The sequence below is a fragment of the Anser anser genome (genome assembly GCF_964211835.1).
Source record: "Anser anser genome assembly, chromosome: 5".
NCBI classification, from domain to species: domain Eukaryota; kingdom Metazoa; phylum Chordata; class Aves; order Anseriformes; family Anatidae; genus Anser; species Anser anser.
Window position 1 is genome coordinate 54,560,586 of NC_139725.1, and position 22,265 is coordinate 54,582,850.

The window sequence follows — 22,265 nt, forward strand, 5'->3', positions numbered from 1 at the left end:
TGATAATGAGAGGATCTTCTACAAAGGCAGCTCCAACAGAGGTTTCTTTTCTTAAATCTCCTTTAAAGTTTACTCAAAGTTCAAATGATAATCTTTCATGCTGTTAAATTAACTGACCATAACAGTTGATGCCTTTAATGCAGATAAAGTACAAACACATCTCAAAGATTTTGATGCCACCTTAAAATCAACCTGCAGTTTTCTTGGTGGTTTAGGTATTTTCTTACATTTTAGCAGCTTTAATATACTTTTTTGTAATTTAAGTCCTGCACACACAAGTATTTGTTTGTATATTATACAGAAGAATGAAAAGAGGATATATACAAAATGTTGAGCAGCATAAAAATGAATGTTTCTACTTTAAGTATTGTAAAGATTGTCTTGAAGCTTTCCAATCTAGATACACTAGTTAAAACACTGTTGGCTGTCAAAGTAGAAGAGAAAATACAGACAATTTTTTTGTTTCAATGCTCTAAAGAAATTTATACTTACCCCAAGTAGTCTAAATCAGAAAAGATAAAGGTTTTATTGACGTCAAAACCACATGCAATGATATCTTTTGCATTTTCTTTAGCATATTCATATGCCTTCTCAGTTGTCAGATCCTTCCAGAGGTACTTCTCATCATCAGTTAACTGTATAACTAACGGAACATCAAATACTTCTTGCAGCCACCTTATAAAAGCAGAAAAATTTTATCTCAGAGTGATTAAAAATAGACATTTTAGCCACACAGTTAAAAATATTTTTATACATTTAAACAAAAGCATATACAAAGGACTGCACCATATGCAGTTACTTATGTTTATCTGAGCAGAGGTAAGCACTTTATACAGATTACAATGACAACTTACCTGGAAAAAAAAAAAAGACTCGTTTCCTGTACATATGTTAGCAGTCACCATTTGCAATGACAGAAGAATTCAAAGAGATTTTTTGACTCAGAATCCAATTTCTTAGTGTCCTGCTGCTGCAGGCACCACCTCACACAATGATATTATTGAGTCTCATCGCAAACTTGTGCTTAAGAAAAACAAAAATTCTAAGGAGTGCCGTCAAGCTTCAGGTGCAAGGAAGATGGCTTTATGGTAATACATGGATTGTGATCACGTTAATGAAACGTTAAGATTGCATTGTTCATCAATATTCACCTCAAACAAAGAAAACTCACTGCAATGTATCATTTAGTTCCATAAGCAGCATTCAACATTTCCTTAGGAAAAAAACGTTTTGATTAATGAAAATTGTAGAAAAAGCTTACTTTGTGAATATAAATGGGATAAGATGACCAACATGCATTGCCTGAGAGGACGGCCCTCTGCCTGTATAAAGGTAAAAGGACTTCTTATTTTCGTAAGCATGAAGGATTTGGTCCATATCCCTGAAGAAGAAAAAACAAACAAAGGAAAACATGAGGCAATTCAAAGAATTTAAGAAGAAATATCTTCTGTAATTCTTTTCTATTCAAAATTCAAGTGCTTTTAAAGCCAAATGTATTAATAAGTGAAATATAGTATCTTAAGTGTCCTAGAAATATATCTATTTTTAATTAGTTTTCTGATTTAAGAAAAGGATTGTCTCCTTCAGCCAGCTTATGAGGAAAACCAAAGAGAAATTTACTTAATTGGATAATAATTTCTAAAGCTTCATAAAACAGAGCTGTGAATCATTTCCCAAATAAGGTGTTATGTTAAAGCAACCTGGTTGGAATGGTCTGTGGTGGGGGTTATGCCCTCAATCATGCTCAGGCACTTACTTGAAAAGTGCTAGCTGCCCTGGGCCAAAAGTCAATGCATGCTAACAATTAAACAACGTAGATGATTGTCAGGCTGGTGCTTAAGATTATTCCCTGAGCCTTTTTTATGTAACAATAAAGAAGTATAGGTCCACAAGCCATGTGAACCCCTGCTGAAATCAGCAATGCCAGCATATGAGACCTGCGGTTCTTTGCCAGACCAAATTCTCCATCTGGCTGTTTACATACTGGCTCAAAATGGAACCTGTACAAAGCAAAGATTCCCTGTACACTTCTCCTTCTATTTAGGGTAAGTGAAGACAAATCAGAAAAAGATGCATGTACCCAGAAAGAACAAAGTGGTTCAAGTTCTGACAGGGTAAACCTGGAGTAGTTGCTAGTTTCAATTCCACAGTTGGTTTACCTTGGCGTAAAGAACATGGTCTTTTGCTAGTCAGAGTAAATGCTCACACAAAGACTGTGAGCCCAGTAATGCTCACAGGAAGTCTACCTAATCTGGCCTTTTTGTGTTTTAACGAGAAAAACTCACCTGTGAGAAAAAAAGATTCCTCTACGTAGAAAGCGGTGAGGTTTTTGCCCAATAGCTCTTTCTATTCGATTGATCAGATCCGTGTCAATTTTAGTGCTGCCAAACCGAACTATAATAATAAAATATTAAAAAATACAATAAAATTAAGCACAGCATAGCTACAAAGAGATCTTGTATTTACCAAAAACATACCAGTGCAGCCTAGATCAAAAAGAACATCTTTAAGTTTTAGGAAAAATGTAAAATGGCTAGATTTTCCTGATTCTTCCCTGGAGTCCCATCAGTAGTCTCTGATATTAACTCTTTGCTAGCAGGCCCAGTCTATTTGCTACATCTCCATTTTGCTCCATCTATGATTAATCATAATAGCCGTCTCCTTATACAAGGAGTATGCTTATTCAGAACAAAAAACATTCCAGAGAAACATATCGAGGTCAATAACTTGGCATCCATAAATCAAAGGATAAGAATGGCTGCGAGGCTCTGAATGTTGCTTTCTTCATGTCTGAATTTTCAGTCCTCAAATCATATTTTCCTCTTTTCAATCCCAAATGCTCTTCTCCAAACTTCATTTTTCATTTATATTGACATGATTATGGACACTGCTCCCCTCAAGAGGCTTGAAAAGGTAATGCATAATACCCTTCACTGCATTCAAGTAAGACTTGTTACTTGGAAAACAGTTTAGGAAATGCAGCTGATTAAAATAAAACAGTATTTTCAGAGGAAGTGATTTCATTCAAGAAGGGTTTTGTCAGACTGAAACAGCAGCATTTTTTTTCCCACTGCAGATGAAACTGAACTGGGAAAATCTTTTATTTCTTCATTAGAGCTTCCTATACTCCAATCCCAATTCTTGGACCCTAATAATCATGTCAATTCTCCATGATTTTGACCCGCTCAAAATGATCTAGACAGGAATCTACTCTTTGCTACTATTCTGCTCTACTCAGCATTGGAACAATCTGCAGTATTAGCTACTGGGATTGACAAACTAATCAAGAGAACGAAATAGATAAAAATGTACATTTTTATGTATATAATAATCTATCTCCATCTATATATATAAAAAAAATCAACACAAAAAATAAGCCTTTCTGCAGGGATGCAGTAATTAACTGAAATGTCCTTCCAAAGACTGCAACTTCCTACTGGAGCAGGTGGGCTTCTGATGTTACATCCTAGCACATGGTAATGATCCTTAGCTGGACAGTGTAACAGTTTAGACCACTGGATAACAAAAAGAAGTTGATTCCAACTGGAGGCAGAACTCTTTCAGTGCATTGCCTTGGGAATACAACTCATTTTACACACAAAATTAATCTACGGGGGCATCAAGGAATATTGAATACACTTGGGGTAATTTGGAAAGCCAAATATTCAGATACCCTGGGCTTATTATAAAGCCAGACTACACCAATTTCTTTCCCAGAGGAGGAAAAGAGGCTTTCCAACACTTTACAGCACAGGTTCTCAGAACACAGCATGGAGGCTAGTTTTAGTCAATACAGGCTTTGTATACATCTCAAAAAGGATTATTTAAGACCATGGCCATCCTCATGCTTGAGACTGCAGCACTCAAAAGGGATGGGACAGAAGACTAAGCCCAACATGTACCCTGGAGCACTGGGATGCTGAGAAACACCGAGTACAGGGAGTTCCCCTCCTACAGTCTGGCTGAAAATTGAGATGTATGTTTAAGTTTGATGCTGAACTTTGTTAGGTGGACTATTAACTAAACAGCCTTGCACAGACAAAAATCAGGAACCCCCACTGAAGGAAAAGCAGAAGAGACTCTTGACAGGAAAGAAGAATAGTAATGCATCCAATCTGAGCATCAACTTGACTATGTTTCTGTAGCTTCAGACCCTCTCCACCTATCTCATTTTCTTCTATATTACTGGTTATGCACAGCATTAATACAAGGCTTTGTACACAGTCAGTACACTTAAAGTCATGTGAATCCATTACTAAACGGGAGAGAAAACAACGCCTCTTGTTTCCCACTGGATAATGGTGAACAAGTTCCTGTGCAACTGTCCGTTCACTGGAGGTGACTCAGGAGGGATAGCACACAAAGGAAGCACCAGGCCCATCCACTGACTCATTAAAACAAGTGCCACTAAAAAAAATAAATGCTGGTTCATGATTCAGCAAACACCACTTTAATCCATATGTCTTCTGAGTGTTTCCAAATGTGCTTGTCCCAAGCAGACCTTAATTACTGATTTAATTTCTGCCTAGCAAATAAAATGCATTACAAAGTGCCAAAGTAATTGTAATTTGGATGAATGCTAAATAGAGACCAAATGAACACGAAAAACGTTTGATTCAGCAGAACAATAACAAATGGCAAGAGGTTAATCTTATAGAGAGAGGTTCTGGAATCTCCCTCCTTAGTTATCCTCCAAAGCCACATGGACATGGTCCTGGGCGACCTGCCACAGGTGGCCCTGCTTGAGTAGAGGGGTGGGACAAGATGACCTCCACAGGTCCCTTCCAACCTCCACCATTCTGTGATAAAGAAATCATGAGAATGTTGAAGACTAGCTGAGGCTAGCCACCGCAGAAATATTTGCACTGTCACATAAAGTGATTAAAAGCTCTCTGATATTACATAATCATAGATGGTTTGGGTAGGAAGGGACCCTGAAGATCACCACCCCCCTGCCATGGGCAGGGATGCCACCCATCAGATCAGATTGATTAGGGCCCCATCCAACCTGGCCTAGAACACTTCTGGGGATGGGGCACCCACAGCTTCTCTGGGCAGCCTGTGCCAGTGCCTCACCGCCCTCTGAACAACAAATTTCCTCCTAATAGCTAATCGACATCTCCCCTCCTATAGTTTAAAACCATTCCTCTTTGCCCTGTCACTATCTATCTGTAAAAAGTCGCTTTCCACTGATGTAGAACACTTTACTGGAAATGCCTACCTAATTGTATTAAACATTAACAGGCTGTGTGACTCCCTTTTCTTTGTCCATCTTCATCTTCCTTGTTAAAAAACTGTGTAATATTTGCCTGTATATTTCCTCTAATGAGGAAGTTCAGTGTATTTTAAATTCTCTGTCCAGAAAGAAATCTGCCTTCCTAACCAGCTTCTGACATGGACAGAGCCCTTTTCTTTGATTCTGCTTTTGATCTCTAGCGTTCTACCTTTTCCCAAAAGACAGCTTTACTCTTGCTATATATAAGGGGTCCTGAGAGCCGCCATTTTCAAGAGCAAATTTACATTTGCTGAAAATTTATTGCGTACTTTTCCTTTTTGCTGTTGCCTGGTTATATTTGCATACAAATAGTAAATTATTAGTTTTCTGTTATTACACTAACTTTACTGACCAGGCCAGTCTTGATAATCTTTGAATGGCCATGGAAACTGGGAGAGGCTCCTGTGGACTGGAAGAAAGCAAATACCACTCCCACCTTGAAGAAGGGCAAGAAGTAGAATCTGCGGTACTGGAGGCCAATCAGCCTCACTTCAACCTCCAGGCATGTGATGGAGCAAATAAACCTGGAAGCTATTTTCAAACATTATTAAAGACACGAAGGTCACTGGGAGTAGTCAGCGTGGATTTATGAATGGGAAATCACACCAGTCCAACTTATTAGCCTTCTGTGATGATATGATGAGCCTAGTAGAAGACGTGAGAACAATGGATATTATTTATCTCAATTTCAGAAAGGCTTTTTACACCATCTCCCATCTTATTCTCATAGTCAACTGATGAAGCCCAGACTAGGTAAGTGAGGTGAACTGTAAATGGGCTGAATTGCCAGGCTCTACCAGTTCTGACCAGTAGCTGAAATCCAGCTGGAGCCCTGGTGTTAGTCATGTAGTCCTGGGGTTAATACCGGGGCCAACGCTGTTTAATAACTTCTTTAATGATGTGGACAAGGAGACAGAGTGCACACGCAGCAAGTTTGTGGTTGATGCATACTGGGAGGGGTAGCTCATACACCAAATAGTTGCACTGCCATTCGGAAGGACCTCACCAGGCTGAAGAAATGGACTGAAAGAAATCTCCTGAAGTTCAACAAAAGGGGATGTAAAGTCATGAATCTGGAGAGCAGTACCTCTGTGCAATGGTACAGGCTGGAAAGCAAGAAGTTGAAAACAAGCCAGCAATGTGTCCCTGCGGCACTGGAAGCTCAATGTCCTCGTGGGATGCATTAGGAACAGTGCTGCCAGAAGGTTTAGGGAGGTGATCCTTCCCCTCTGTCACTGCTGGTGAAAAACCATCTGGAATGCTGGGTCCAGTTCTGGGCTCCTCAATACAAAAAGAATCCAGATATACTCAAATGATTGCTTAAAAGAGAAGGCTCGGGAAGGGGGAGATCTTAACAATGTGTATAAGTATCTGAGCAGGGGAGGTGAGGGGAGCAAAGGAGATATATTTCATACTGTGTGTATGGTCAAATGTGGGAACAGGTTGCCCAGGAAGGCTGTGGGATCTCCATCCTTGAAGATGCTCAAAATCCTACTGGACAAGGTGCTGAGCAATGTGCTCTCATTGACCCTGCTTTAAGCAGGGAGGTTGACTAGATGATCTCCCACCAACTGCAAACGTTCTGTATCACTTGCGATATTGAGCTCACTGAAGTATTAGCATTGTTAACATACAGAGCTCCTTCTGACTTACCCCTCTGCTCTTTTCTCATGCTCAAAACACGAAAAACCCACACATTCTCTAGGGATGTTCACCTCTAGTACTTAGTTAACAGAACCTTTCTTCCCAGAATACCTGTTTTGGTGCATAAGCAGGCACTTAAGTGTACACCCAGGACAACCATTTCAGAATAATACCCCTTTCAATCACACCATGCTTTTAGCACTTTCATTTCTTCTATGTTTGAATAAAAACAAACACATTGACAACTTTATAGGGTACCACTAGCATATAAAAAGACTGTAGGTGGCACAAAAATTTCCTTTATTGTAAGAGCTATTAAATTACGCTCTTGGACAATACTTTGTATTACTATTTTTATAAGGGAAAGGAGGAAGAGGAAGTTTATAAAGAGCAAACAGTAACTGTTGCATTTCCTGGAGTGGCTAGCATTCTTTGAATAATTTTCAATGTTTCCCTTAGAATAACCTAAATGACTCATCCACCAAAATCCCCAATCCGTTAGCAGTGTAAATAAAGCAGAACTGGTCTAACTCTCCATTGCTGAGTAGATGAAAAGGACATACACACATACACAAATAGGTACTGGAAAAAAGGATACTGCTGTCAGGTAAAAGAACAGCATTACTTTAGCTAACTGATTTACAGTGAAGTCATACTAGCCATTCTCAAAACAACTTTGAGATTGTGCCAACACAAGTATTCTACTCTTTCCACTATTATACAAGATTTAGAACTCCGCCCACCCCAAGAAAACAAAAAAGTCTTCTCCACATCTACACAGGTAATGAGGTGAGTGATCTTGACCATTTCTAGATTCTAACAATTATCTTTCTTCCTTCCCCTCCACTGACATATGTCTTTCTCTGCACACTTCTCCCTTTCCAATTTTTCTTTTCTCCTATTGCCTTCTGCAGACTAAGCCAATATACACATACATTCGATGTAAACATTCAGTAACATCACACTGAGTTAAAAGAATGCTGACACTAACAACTGAGCTCTCAAAAGCAAATACATGGTTACTGCCACATAAGGGTGTATGCTCTGTGGTCTGCTTAACAGCTTGTTTCTCACACCAGCCACATACAACTGTTACAGAATTTTCACTGAGGTACATACATTTCATTAAAAAGCAAAAATAGTAGAAATTAATGAATAGTTCTTTCACCTGTTTCTATGCTATGGACTCAAACTGTAAAAATAGACTATAAAACAAGTAACAAAGTTAACTAACAGCCTGTTTCTTAAATTACAGAACTTTGCAAGTTTTGCAGCTTCCTTATCTGAAATGTTTTCTATTACATGTATTTTTTTTGGCATGAGCAGTGCCTTTTCCATCCAAGCCAGCACCAGTCTGTTTGATAGCGTGCCTGTTGAAGGTGTCATTACACTTATAGATTTCTATATTACTTTTGGACCATCCCTGCTCTCCCTAATGCGGAAGTCAAGTCAGATGCAGAGAGATGGTAGGAAAAATCCTAGAGCCTGGCCAGAATGCTCTGAGCTCTAGCTGTTCTGCACCACTAACACTGAAGACGTATAATATACCCATTCACAATGTCTTCATTAATGTACCTTCTAATAACAGTCCACATGTTAAAAACTAACTGAATAAGATTTATTTTAAACTGAGAAGTTGTTTGCAACACTTTTAAGTCTTCCATAGGAAATCCCTGCCTGGGACATTTTCAACTTCTACAGCAAACTCTTTAGACACGAATGCTAACATTAAACACAAACTGTTACACGTAATCGTGTTGATCAAGGTTTGTTATGATTCGTTATATCCTGTTTTTGTGGTCATTATGACCACTCTGCATAAATTCCTTAGAAGCAATGAAGAAAGAGCCGTACCTATGAGTTTGTCATAATCCACGCCTTTAGCATTTGATGTCTGCACTGTCCAGGGGTCCACAAAATCCTCATCCTCTTCTTTAGTTGTACCATTGTTTATTAATGCAAGGTCTGTTGGAGGTAAGCCTGCCTGATAATCTTGTCCCGTTGTTGTTTTATATGACAGCTTTAACGATAACAGCATCCTCACTGCTGCATCTATTTCATCCTGAATAAAGAAAAAAACAGCTGTTTAACTTGATGCAATTGAGATAAACAATTACATCTCAATTCTCCAAAATTCTGTATCCATGGTTTGACTTGAAATGCATTACTCATAAGCTCTAAGCTTTTATTTACATGCTTGCAGCATCACTGCCAAAGGTAAAAGTAAGGAAAATAGCAGGTGACACAACTTCCTAACCAGCAGAACTTAGAACATCACTGGCAAAGTATTTAAAGTACCTCTGTTTCACTTCTCTATTTGTGCCTAAGGGGAAAAAAAATGCCTGTTTTTCAGAGGGATAACAAGCTCAACATTTTAAGCACAGATTTCTAAGATACAGGGATATAGTAAAATACAATAATTTACTTTACACTGAATGTTCTTTTAGTGGTTTACCTTAAAATAAGATTTGTTACAACTCAATGACAGACTTGAAAACAAAGAAGAACATTAAGTTCCTCACAACTTCCATTGCTATGACTTTTTTAATACAAAGCTATTGTAACATCTCATGCAAGCAATAAATACATCAAGTTTTATACAATGCCTAGTTTTCAAGGCTTACTCCCACACGCAATCCACGAAGAGAGACCATATGAAACCTGAGCTCTCTTTGCCAACATAGTGATGACAGAGCTGAAAATTAATGGCAAATTACTACAGGAAGATTAAACAGGGACTGTTACAGGAAGACATATTTGTTAGTGTATACAGTAGTGCTCCCAGAAAGATTTAAACAGAGAATCTAAAACCAGGGAAGAATGAAAATGACAAAAACTTCATTTGAAAACCAAATACCTTGGATCCCATTATGTAGCAATGCAACTGGGCTGAAGCAGCCTTCCAGGCCTACAGCTCTCTGTTCTTACTTCACAACTTTGCTCTTGCTAATAACTATCTTGCTCCAGGTATGTCCACAAAATGGACATAAATCTTTTAAACTAAGATTTTTTCTGACTGTAATGCAAAATAGATCTCAGGACAATCATATTATTTCAGCACTCTTAAAGACAAACCTAGTCTGAAAAATGATGAGTTCAGCACACAGAATGGGAATACCTTTGGTGCTTTTCCTGCTTTCAGTGCTCTGACTTTCTCTCCTTGCTCAGTTACTCTTTCAAACAGCTGAAGTGGACTCAGGGATTTCAAATCACAGTTTGGACTATCGGCCATTTTGCCAGTGTAAAGGATCCTTTTATTTACAACTCAGCTAAATCTGAGTTCCAGTCTTTTGGCTTGTAGATTCAAAAGTGCAGCAGCGAAAACCAGGAGAACTGTAGGGAAAAAAAAAAAAAAGTGTGTTTTATTCTTCCATATACATCTTGAAGATTAGTTCAATAAAGTAAGAACACAAAAAAACTACACTGACCCCATATCTAATTCTATTCATATCAGATTGATAAATGGAGAGACTTTAACACAGTGAGCTTCAGAGAGCAAACAAGTTTCAAATGCTAAATTCAGTTTCACTTGTAAATGGACTGATATTGACAAGAGCACCAAATAAATTTACAGATCATTCCAGTGTTGTTTCTAAGTATCCCATTTAAAACTAGAACACCTTTTCAAAAAGGTGTCAAAGTAATTAAAAATATTTATGACTCAGAGCACCTGACTCCTGATTAATGTGTTTGTACTACTTGATACCGTCAAATTTTGTTCCATAAAAGCTGAATGATCAAGAGATTCTTATAACCATTATAACGAATTTTGTCTTAATACATGCAATCTAATCTTTCAACTCATAAAAAAGGCATACAAGAGAAAAGCGTTGTCTTTACTGCTTTCCTCTAGATGTTACAAAACTTATGATCAGTGAGAAATGCTGCTTTCTATGAAACAATCAATTCTCAGGTAAGCAACAGTCTGTAAATTTAAGGAACTATTTGTTTCTCAGCAGTACATAAGAAAAATAATGCTGGAAGATGGCTTAAATCTGAGAATAACAACACAGAAGCCTTCCTTATGTCCAACATATACCTTAATCACAGAACCTTCCTAGCACTGAGTGTGCCCTTGATCCACAAATGGGCTTCTCTCCCAGGCTAACACAGATAATATTGTAATGATTAACAACGGCATAGTCTGAAAGTTTCTTAGCATTCTTTTTAAAAAAGTAATTAATAGCATACAAGACTCCGGAAAATTACAGCTGCATAGTTTACAGTATGCTAACATAGGAAGTACAGAAAGTTAAATAATGCTGTTAAGAAAGTGTACAGTTTTGGTTATCAAAGGCATTAAAATCAAGGTTATTTTCTCTCTACATCAGAAACATCTTGATCTTTATCCCTTCAGTTTTAATCTAAAACATGTTACAAGTAAGCTCTCTTGTACTTAACTTTAATGAGTACATTGAACACCTCTTAGCAGTTTCCAAGAATGGAAAACTACTGTAATATGGACTGCATTGAATTAACTTATATTTTACTATATATGGCTTCTATAAAGGTGCCCCCGCAATTTCTTCCTCCGACTTTTCCAAAATTACTCGATAAATTGCATTTAACTACTCTCTCTACTCTCTGATCTAAAAAATAGACTTTTATTGCTGTCTAAGAAATCTGGTGAATCTGTTATCAGCCTGCCATGAGTGAAAACCCATTTCAACTACACAAACAGGACTCTTTATTTTAAGAAATCCTTATTTAAAAAAGAATATTCATGCTCAGCATCTTCCTATACAAAATGATATGCTCTTTAGCAGTACGCAGGCTAAATTACCATTTTTTTGGTAATAATTCAAGCATCTGAATATTTAAAAATCCAGAACTGTGGATAAACAAGCATTAACTTAATATGGTAAGAGACAATTTAAAAACCATTATGATTCTGATTTTGCCATATTTACATACAAGAAAATAAGTGCTAAAAGAGAATAGGGAAGAAACCTATCTGTAAAATAACACTGGAAGTCAAACTGCAGCTATCTCAAAGCGATGAATATGCTACAACAACCAGGTACACAGAGATGCATAAAAGAATTTGATAAAACCTGAGCCTGATACAATGAGATACCGGTGCAAATTTTAATGAGAAAAGCAAACTGAGGGGAAAAATTTCTATGGAAAATATCACTGCAATTTGGCCAGGGTGGCAAAGTGCTGCATCACAGCCTGATGTGGTTCATTATGCAATCACCCAAGCTATTGCATGGGCTTTTTCTTGAGAAGAAAATGATGTCATCTTAGCTCACACTGATTCTTCATTTGCCTGCACTATAATCAGAGGTGACAGTGACAAATGCAATGGAAGTTAAAATAGTAAATTAAGCTCACAGTGAGCCGCAAACAGCTGTATGTTGGAAATAGCATCCACCCTGGGCGTTCTCTATCATGCCCTGCCCGTGAGGGAAGAGCTCGGTGCCCACGTAGAAACCTGATGACTTTCAAAGGATTTTGCATATCCAAAGGGAGCTAGCTGAATGTTCAGAGACTGAAACGTGTTAAAAGTCTCTAGAGGAGGAATATGCCTCCCAAATGGCTACCCATTAATGATTTTGTAAGAAATGGAGTTGTAAGCTTAGTGCCTTGTCATCTCCCACTTTCAGAGTGGGCTTTGGAGAGCCTCCCCAGCACATATTGGCCCATTGCTGAGCATATTCAGCCACAGTGAATTACAAAAGCTGATAAAAAAAAAACACAAGCATTTGGCTCCCCTTTCCCAGAATTAAAAAATAATAATTAAAAAAAGCAGCACGTAACAGTTGCACGAGCAGCTGAGCGCGACTTCAAAGCGCCCCTCCCACACCACAACCAGCCCCGTGCGCATTTACACCGCGTGTAATTAAAACGCCGCCGTGATGGGCCTCCCTGGGCAACTTACGAGGGACCCGCCGGTCGCCGAGCCGCGCAGCTGCACCATTCCCAGCCCTCCGCAAAGCCCCGGGAGGAAGGGGAAGCGCACGCCCCGCCGGCTGCTGGGCGCTACCGGTCGCTCACGCAGAGGCCGGGGGGCAGCGGGCTGCTCCCCTCTGCGCGCCCGGAGCTCCCCGATCCCGTCAGACCCGACCCGGCCCTGTCAGGCGCGATCGTGTCACAGCCGCTCCCGCCAGGCCCGGCCCGCTCCCGCCCGGCTCCCCCCCCACCACGCGCCACCTCCCCAGCTCCGCGCGTCTCGTTCCGGCTGGGAAACGCGCTCCGCCCGGAACCATCGTTTCCTCCCTCGTTCCCCTCGCTCGCAGCCGGAAGCCCCCCTTGCCCCCAGCGGCCCCCGCAGAAGGACTCGCCATCGCCCAGCCAGCCGCGGCCCCAGCCCTGCCCGCCGCAACGCGCTGTGCCTGCGGGGGAACGGCGAGAGGCCGGCCCGTTAGAGCGACGGGAGCGGTTTCTGCCCGGCGCGCTTATAAACGGTGAGCTGCCGCGGGAGGCTGGGTTCCGGGGGCCGCCCCTCAGGTACTAGGGGGCCGCGGCGGGGCTGGGAGGGGGGAAAGAGGGGAGCGGCTGGGGCCTCGCAGGGGCTGGGCGGGCCCGGGGCCGGCCTCGGGAGCTCGTCGGCTCCCAGCTCAGGGCAACAGAGCTCTGTTAAAGCGTCTTCAGGCGTCCCTGTCCGCTTAAATGAAGCCGTTGTTAAGTTAGCAGGGGGTTAAGGTGTGCTTCTGACGAAGCACGCGCTGGTCTTTTTTCTTCAGGGCAGCATAAGAAAGTTTTAGCTGGTTTTGTTTTTTTTAGAAACAGGAATTCTATGGGAAGGCTTGATGACGGGTGCTTTGCTTTTCCTAAAAGACTGAGGCCTGTGGGTGTTGTGTGTTGTGCTGGGATGGGTTTATGTTGACCGGTGTAATTTGGCAGTTTCTTTCCAGTCTTCTACAGTAACGTGTTTATTTCTTATCCTGATACCTGCAAGGAAATGCCTTGTGCTTACCTCAGAACTTCACATTGTATTGCCTCTTTTCCATGTGTGTTTAAAAACAAAATAAAGTAGCTTTTGGAAGTCTGACCCACTCTACTTGTACGTCTTCATTCGTTGCTTTCAGCCAGAGGTCAACTTCTTACTGTTTGTTCATTGTGCATCTTGGTCAGTCTGTTTCCGACCTTGTGATACACATAATAACTACTTACTGTCATTTGTGAAGTGCGGTCCTTCAATGTTAGTACTTATTTGGTGAGAGTTTTCAAATAAAGTTGACTTGAAGGAAGAAGGATGCTTATTACTACGTTTGTTGTTTTTAAAAGAGTTGTTCTGGAACACTTCTTAATTATTTTTCCCTTTGAAATTGCTTAAGTAAAATGCTATTTTAACAAATGAAGCTGTAAACTCAAAAAAAAAATAAAACTCAAGGAAACAAAAATTCTCTTGCAGTTGTAAGGTGCTGAAATTTACAACTATCATAAACCACAGATAAAGACAAAACGTCCTCTAGAGGGAGATCTCGATGCCTTTATGCGCTAAAATGTTAGTAGCTGTGTTCCAGTTAAGCATTTTGATCACTTGGAAAAGGGTCTGATGTTGATGAATGTGTATGTCTGAATAGGGTTTGTGCTTACCAACTTTGTTACAGAATGCAGACCGCAGCCTGTGATGTAACCATGCTGTAGGTTAAATAAAACCTGCTCATTTTAATTCAGGTAGATCTCATTCTAAAATTAAATGAGTAATCCTTACAAGTTCCAGCATACTGCTCCAGCAGCAGTGTTTGTGGGACTTTCATTTGTGGCATCAACCCTGCAAATGCTTATGGACATATTGCCTTTCGGACAGCAGTCTCAATCCAGCTGCTTTTGATGGTAGCTTCTCCGACCTAAATTGAAGATTTCAGAAACTGATCTGGAAGTGTTGTAGGTTAAATCATTGTAGCATGATGAGTGCTCACAGCTGAGCAAGAAAACAAAGCAAAAATAGTTTCCCATTTAATCAATCTTAGTAATGGAAGGGTAGCCATGCTTTTTGATTGCAAACAGCAGAGGTTAAACATTATTTTTGCAGACACCATCTATGATTTGAATGTAGTTAAACCATGCATGTAGTCCATATGTGCCATACAGATTTTTAGGAAAAAAAAACTTTTCTGGGATTGTTACAGTGGTAAATTATTCCAGGTTCCATATGCAATCTCAGTGTGTGATTTCTTTTTTCATAGAAGTTTTGAAAAAGTTAGCTCCACAGTAAACTTTATTTTCTATAAGTAAATGTGAACAGTGAATTCAGTGTAGCTTCTGACCTATGCCTGTTATGTTAAACTAAAAGCTGTGTAGAGCTGCCTCTGGATGTAGTTGGAAAAATTCTTTATCCTGTAAGACTACTGAGTGGGTCAGAAATACATTTTTACTGTTTTTAGTTGCCAGTTGAACCCCTTCATGCTTAACAGCAGGGAGGAGTTGAAAGAAACAGTTACTGTTACTCTCAGTCCAAAGTACTTGTAGTATTTATATTATTATAAATGAACATCCTAAACCACTGCATAATTACACTACCCTCTTGTTTATGTGTGAGGAGGAAGGAGTTCTACTGCAAGTGAGGTGGAAGTGATTTGCAGTACTTACGCTGGAAGTTTGTTTTCCTTTCCGTACTCGTTTTTTCCTTGTCTTGTGGTATGCAAATGCATCTCTGCAATGCATTAAAAATGTATGCAAAGTGCTTGGAGGCAAATGATGTCGCACCATTGAATGTACAGATGTGCTGTAATAGAGGAATACATTCCAGGAATAAATGGGAATAAAGTACTTAAGGATTTTGTTAAGAAAAGCATATTTATATCTCTTAAGTTACATGTAGCATAGCATCCATAATAGACTGTGCTCTGAATGGTCAATTTTTTTATTGTAGATCGTTGCTTTGGAGGATTCCAGCACTGAGATTTCTGGAGTCTGCTATATCAAGCCATAATGAGTACATCACTGGTTGCTTATGATGATTCAGACCCCGAGGCAGAAACTGAAAAGACTGAAGTCCCCAGTACTTCTAGCAGACAAACAAGCCTTCTGAGTTCTTCTGTGAATCCTGTTCAATACTTTGCACCTGGTAGTTTGAGAACAAAATCTACATATGAAATGCAGCCTACTGAGAACACTGACAATTTTGGCATAAGTATTGTTTGTGAAGATCTCGCCGAGCATTATGCACCGAATAATAACACTGATTTGACATCTCCTTATTGTAGGAGAGCATACTCTAGCCATACTGCATTAAGTATGCCCTACAAAAACTATGAACAGACATCAGGCTCTTCAAGAAACTCTGGAAATGGCACTTCCCAAAAGCGAATGCATAAAGACAGTCCTACAACTATAAAAGGAATTAGACCATATATCCCCAAAAGACTGCGTCAAGAAAATTCCAGTACTGGTGGAAAAAAAGAGTATGAACAGGGTGAAAGCTCAAATTGTCATGTGAAGCCAGACGTATCAGGAAAGCAGACTATGAGAAAGATATCTGAAATAATTAAGCCGTATTTGGGATCCAAATGTAAAGTAACTGAAATCCCCAAAAGCTTAGTATTTCATATGTTTAAACACAGCAGTCCGGTTAATGAAATCCAGTGGTGTCCTGTGCGAGAACAAAGTCACATGCTTCTCTCAGCTTCTATGGATAAAACAATCAAGGTAATGTAAAACAAGATGGTTTTTGGACTGATCAACTAGCTTAAAAATACTGTATTAAATAATGATCTTCTTGGAATAGCATCTTTTTGGCACTGTGTTCGGTAGTTCCACCATATTCAGAATTGGAGGAGATGCTTTTCCGTACCAGACCTGTTATGAACTCTCAGCTTAATGCTTTAATGTACCTACAATCCTGTTATTTCATATTTTTTTTGTATTAAATATGTTTTAGAGCTTAATTTAAGAAGTTGGATTTCTACTGGGTCATATCTTTTAATTTGTATTAATGTTAGGTTGTCGTTACTTTTTCCTATCTAAGGTCACAGTGGCCTTAAGCACTGTGGTGCAGGTTCTGCCTTCAGTCACTGAACAGCTGACTGCCAGCACTTTGCCAGGCCCAAGTAACTACAGCTGCAGGTGCTATGCTGGGTCTTGTGCATCTTTCCTTTGAACTGGGATGACATTTTACATTGCAGTAAGGTGTCCTCTCATGATCTAAGGGAATCTTTCCACTTTAAGTTTGTTTCAAGGGTTAACTACTCAATACTTAAGTGTATTTTCCTTTAACTTTAGTGAATTTGGTTTCAGTTCTTTGTTAATTTAGTCAATCCAGTAAATCTTACTTCTACTTGCATAATCATAGGATATCCTGAGTTGGAAGGGACCCACAAGGATCATTGGGTCTAACTCCTGGCTCCACACAGGGCTATCCAAAAATCAGACACTGTGTCTGAGAGCACTGTCCAAACTCTTGTGGAACACCATCAGGCTCAGTGCTGTGACCACTGCCCTGGGGAGCTTGTCCCAGTGCCTGACCACTCTCTGGGTGCAGAACCTTTTCCTAGCACCCAGCCTGACCCTCTGTCACAGCTCCTTGCCATTCCCTAAAACTTTATTCTCAAATTCAGAGCTTTAAGTAAATCTTAGTGCTTAAGAGGCTGGCAGAACAGTCTTTGTATTAGCATATTTCTAAAAAAAATTAGAGGAGGGAACTTTAAAATGTAATTTGAATTCTGATTTGATATTGGTCTGCCATTTAGATCCCCCAACCCCAATAAATTCTTACTAAAATTGAGTTTTCTTTGCCCTTTTGCTATTTATTTTTGTACTAGAGAATTGAGTTTCATTTAGTTTGTCTTTTACATGGTTCTTCTTATCTTAGTGTTGTTTCTTTTCTTTTCCCTTCTCCCAGTTTTGCCATGGGGCCCTGTGAAATAAGTGCTGACTTCACATCTTTGAAGCAGTGGTGTTCTTGAATTTCAGACATAGCTCTAGTTTTTTTTTTCTTTCCCTCCCTAATGTCTATTAAAGCACTGGTGTTCACAGAAAAGAAAAACCAGGACTTATAGTATGAATTAAACTTCCTCCTCTCAATGGCTTAACTTTTTAAACTTTTATTCTCTGAATTTCACTTCTAGCCAGCATAACCTGTCATATTAGTGAATTTTGAATACTTTGACCTGTAAGGTAATTCTTTCCAAATATTTTTGTCCATCTTTTTCATAAAGACAAAACAGAAGAAAAAAGTACACTTGTTTTTCTTTGCAAGTCTTCCTTAATGTACTGAGTAAGTTAAATCTTGACTGCTATCTGAACAACAACCTTAGAAAGAAAATATGATATGCAAAAAGTGCTGTTGGATGTTTTTGGCAAGCTGCATTGTATATTTGGGTTGTGCAAAATTATATGTACATTTTGACTTCTATAAGTCTCAGTTTGACTTTAAGCATATGTATGACATTTCAAGATACTGCTTGTTTACTATCCCAGAGCCTTACTTCATCTATAATTATTTTCACTCACCATTGTACTAAACCTGGTAAAACAATATAAATGAAAGTTGTCATTGCTATGTAAAATTATTAAAAAGAAAAAAAGGCGAGTAATAGCCTGTCTGGTTTTTATTTTGTAAACAGGAAGAAGGGTTTATTCTTGTATTTACTAAAGCAATGTTTCCACCCCTGCTTGGAGGCAGTCTTTAACAGTAAAGCTGTTATTTGAAGGAATCTATTTGCTTTAGGTGCCCCAAACTATGGAAATTAAGTGTAAATGGAATATGTTAATATTCACCACACTTCAGAATATGGGAATCTAAAACATCAGTAAAGGTACAACGTAACTGTTCTGAAGCCTATTAAAATGCATCTCAGTACTTTGAAAGGTAAGCTGTAGAGAAATACCTGGAAAGAAATGCTTCTTACTGCTGTTTCTTAATGAGATTGAAGATTTAAGGTATGAGCAGTAACATCTTTGAAGTTTGTGCCTTTATACAAATACCTTTCAAGCCAGTAGAGGGCACAGTTAGATTAAACATTGTCTAGATGTTATGGAACTAATTTCTCCAACTTTCAAGGGTCATGAGCCCATAAATCTCTAATGACTATGACAGCAGTGGTTTCCCCTCTTGGGAATTTTTTTGGCTGTCTGCCATTGCCTGGAGTTGTCTGTTTTCTGGTGTAAGCGTAAAACAAGCAATTGAAAACACAGATGTAAATGTACTATTTTATTTATTTATTTTTTCAATCCCATACCTTCCTTCGGCTTTTCCTTTTGTTGTTTTCTTCCAAGAACACCTGCTTGGAATTAATAGTTTAAATGCAGGCAGTGGAAGCTTGTTCTTTTTTCCTTTTAATGGGAATATCCATGGTAACAGACACTTAGGATGTCTGCAGTATTTACTTTGAGCATCTGATTTGGATAAGACTCAACAGTTAGAAGCCTAAAATCCTCGTACAATCGAGACAAGTAGGTAATCCAGAGCCACAAAACTTTGTGCTTCCAGGTAATCATGTGAATAACTGAAAATTAATATTTTTGTGTAAGTATCTTGGATTCAGTCCTTAACTTCAGCCTATACAGCATGATATTTATCATTTGAAGATATCAGTCCAATATCAGTGGAGATTTCTCAGAACTGAGAGTTCTGTCTAAGCAGATCAGACTGTGGTGCTCATAGATCTTTTCATTTAATCAAAACTAAACTATACTCATAAGCAATTTTTGTATTATTTAGCCAAACAGTTTTGCATCTTTTATGTTCTTCTGCGTTTAAATATTCTCCTCTTAAATTTTTCATCACAAACTAAGAATTTTCTTTTCTGGGAAAGGATTTTTTTTTTAACATAGAGAAGAAGAAAGCTAAACCCAAGTATTTCTATCTTAATTTAGAAATCTTAGTTTCTTTATTCCCATCTAAACTATTATGAATAAATCATTACTGCATATTTTATATTCCATATCACACAGGGATATATCTGAAATATATAAATGGAACTGATTATGTTTTTTTGTATTATGTATCCTGTTTAAATCTGGGAAGGTAAGTCTTCCTTTTATGTTTGCCAAGTTTAACTAGTGTGCACTTTACCATCTTCTTTATGAATCGCTGTAAGTCATACTACAATGTTTGCAAAAATTGAGTTGATGTTTTCAGTCTGTTGACTGAAGAATAAGCTAGTGTTGGGAAAGATAATCTGGAGTGCTTTGTGTAAATGTCTTACATATTTAGGACGGAATATTTCCTAGGATTTTGTTTTTCCATAATAAATGTTTGTTCTTAATGATTTTTATTTATTTATTTATCTATTTTGGTGTGTATGGCTGCATTTAAGAAAACAATCAAACAAAACAGTGATCAACTGGTACTGTTGGAAAAAATCAGTTACCAGCTCAGCGGCATAATACTCCAGAGTAACACTCCTACCAGCAGATGGGGCCCTTCAGTATCTTAGAAAAGGACGGTAACTTTTTAAGGGATGGTAATTATTCTTTTAAAGAATGGGAAACTTTAGTGTTTGCCTCCATTTTGTGCGTTGAAAGACATTAAATTTAAAGTTTATGCATTTGTTGCTAAAGATACAAGTAAACTTCATACAGACTTGAAAGTAAGATGCAACTTCATATGGGAAGCTATAGATATTGTAGGTTAATTACCCACAATTCTTCCAATCCAGAAGATTTAGGAGAAACCTTCATGCTTTAAATCTCTAAGGAAAAAAAAGAAAGGTTATATTTAGGCTTTGGCAATAGTCTTTTATCCTCAATTTTCTTCGAATGTTGAGCTTCCACTTTCAAAGGGGAAGCTGATAGGTTTCCTGCCTCTTTTGCCAGCTACCTAGGTTGGAAGCACTGATTCAAATTAGTGTGGTAGTGCTCTTCTTCGCTAATGCATCCTAACTGAATATTTAGTGGCTTTTGTTTCTAGTTTTAAGTATGCATTTTAAGGATTCTGAACTTGATTGTCTTGATGTTTGTCTAAAGGGATTCGATTCTTGGGATAATACTTTTTCCCTATACCTTTTGTTTCAAAAACTGCTCTACCTGAAATTTAGGATGCTAGTGCCCCTTTTGGTTTTGTCGACTTAAACATAAAGGTTGTGACTTTATTATCTTGGTTAGTAATTTTTGTATAAATTTTGAGACTCAACACAGTTATTAAAGCTACCTAAGTTTTGTAGTGTGGATATTCAGAACTTTCTGAAAATCAACGCTGTTTAGTTATTTGTGGTTTAGAACCCCAAATATAGAATTCTAAATCACAGGTTGTCATTGAATACAGCAATTTGTCTTAAGTAGCAGGGTCTAGCCCAGCGGTCAGTCTCTAGTAGGGTCAGTAAGTAGATGCCAAGAGAAAATGAACTTGGCAAAGATTTATGGTGCCTTTAAGTCCTCCTCTAGCCAATGCTCATTTGAAAGTCAGGGGATTTCTGAGCTCCAAAGCATTTAATCTTTGTAATTTCCTAACTCAGTAGATCTCCGCCAAATACTTCTCTGGTCTTACGAGACTATCTTGTCTAAGGGTGCTAGCTCCAGGGTGTTATATAACTTATACTGGTCAAATCTAATGTATGGATTTTGCTTTCTGGAGTGAATCAAATACTAATAAAACCAGCATTTTTTTAATTTTTTTTCAGATTTTCAAAATCTTTTATTCTTTTGTGGCTGTGTATTCTGCAGGACAAAGATGGCATAGTAGTATATTCCATGAATTTGTTATTCTTGATCCTGCTGTATCAGACTGGAAGCAGTGGAATATGATAGCCTCTATTCATCCGTATAACGCGTGTGACACTGATGGTGGCAATAGAGATTTCCTACACATTACTGTTAACCCTGTGTCAGAGTAACAAGTTCTGACATTTGTTTTCAAACCTTCTGCAAGCAATTCATTTGAAGGAGCCAGTATAGGTACTGTTCCTCATTGTTCTGCTACATGCCTGTCTGTTAATAAGGGACTGAATTTAGGCTGCCAGCTTGCTTCCTATAAACTCACACGTAGCTGTCAGGTGGTTACAGCCTTGTCACCACTAGGCTAGGTTCAAGCTGTTCACTGAGCAGAATTAGATACCATGCTGCTAGTACCCCAAGCATTCTGATTTCTAGATTGATTTTAAAATCTGTGACAATGCTCATTTAACTGTAGCTGATGCACAAAATGATATTTTGGGGAGACTTTCTCTTAAATGCACACGTTACACTTTAATTGAAAGAACTTTCAAAGTGATCTATTCAATGTCAGTGCACTTCTAATACTGTATTGTAAAAGTAACAAGAAGTTCTTCCCCTTGTCTTGGAAGTGGCAAAGAAACTCATTCTGGAGAATGTACTGCTTACCTAGGTGTGAGGAAAAAAGCATTGTCGTTCTCTTGTTGAAGAGGCGACTAAATAGGCTATTCTGAAATACTGAAGTTGGCTTTTCTTAATGGTGCCTTGTTCCCTTTTCTATTTAGAACTATGTATATTTTTT

General features: G+C 38.6%; 2 protein-coding genes across 3 annotated transcripts in view; one reads left to right on the forward strand and one right to left on the reverse strand.

Annotated features, from left to right (window-relative positions):
• The window catches only part of WARS1 (tryptophanyl-tRNA synthetase 1), a 21,170-nt gene extending 8,082 nt beyond the window's left edge, over positions 1-13,088 (reverse strand). Inside the window, exons 1-6 of the mRNA XM_083840133.1 lie at positions 12,804-13,088; positions 10,038-10,252; positions 8,774-8,981; positions 2,286-2,394; positions 1,262-1,381; positions 493-675 (exon numbers count right to left, since the gene is read on the reverse strand). Of these exons, the coding sequence (XP_083696259.1) occupies positions 493-675; positions 1,262-1,381; positions 2,286-2,394; positions 8,774-8,981; positions 10,038-10,151 (734 nt within the window). The 5' untranslated portion in view covers positions 10,152-10,252; positions 12,804-13,088. The remainder of the gene's footprint in view (positions 1-492; positions 676-1,261; positions 1,382-2,285; positions 2,395-8,773; positions 8,982-10,037; positions 10,253-12,803) is intronic.
• Positions 13,089-13,188: 100 nt separating this feature from the next.
• The window catches only part of WDR25 (WD repeat domain 25), a 64,970-nt gene continuing 55,893 nt past the window's right edge, over positions 13,189-22,265 (forward strand). The window contains exons 1-2 of one of the 2 annotated variants that reach the window (XM_083840132.1): positions 13,189-13,329; positions 15,744-16,519. In XM_083840132.1, coding sequence (XP_083696258.1) covers positions 15,803-16,519 — 717 coding nt within the window. In that variant the 5' untranslated portion in view covers positions 13,189-13,329; positions 15,744-15,802. Of the gene's footprint in view, positions 13,373-15,743; positions 16,520-22,265 lie in introns of both variants that reach the window. The other variant, XM_083840131.1, reaches the window with a different exon arrangement.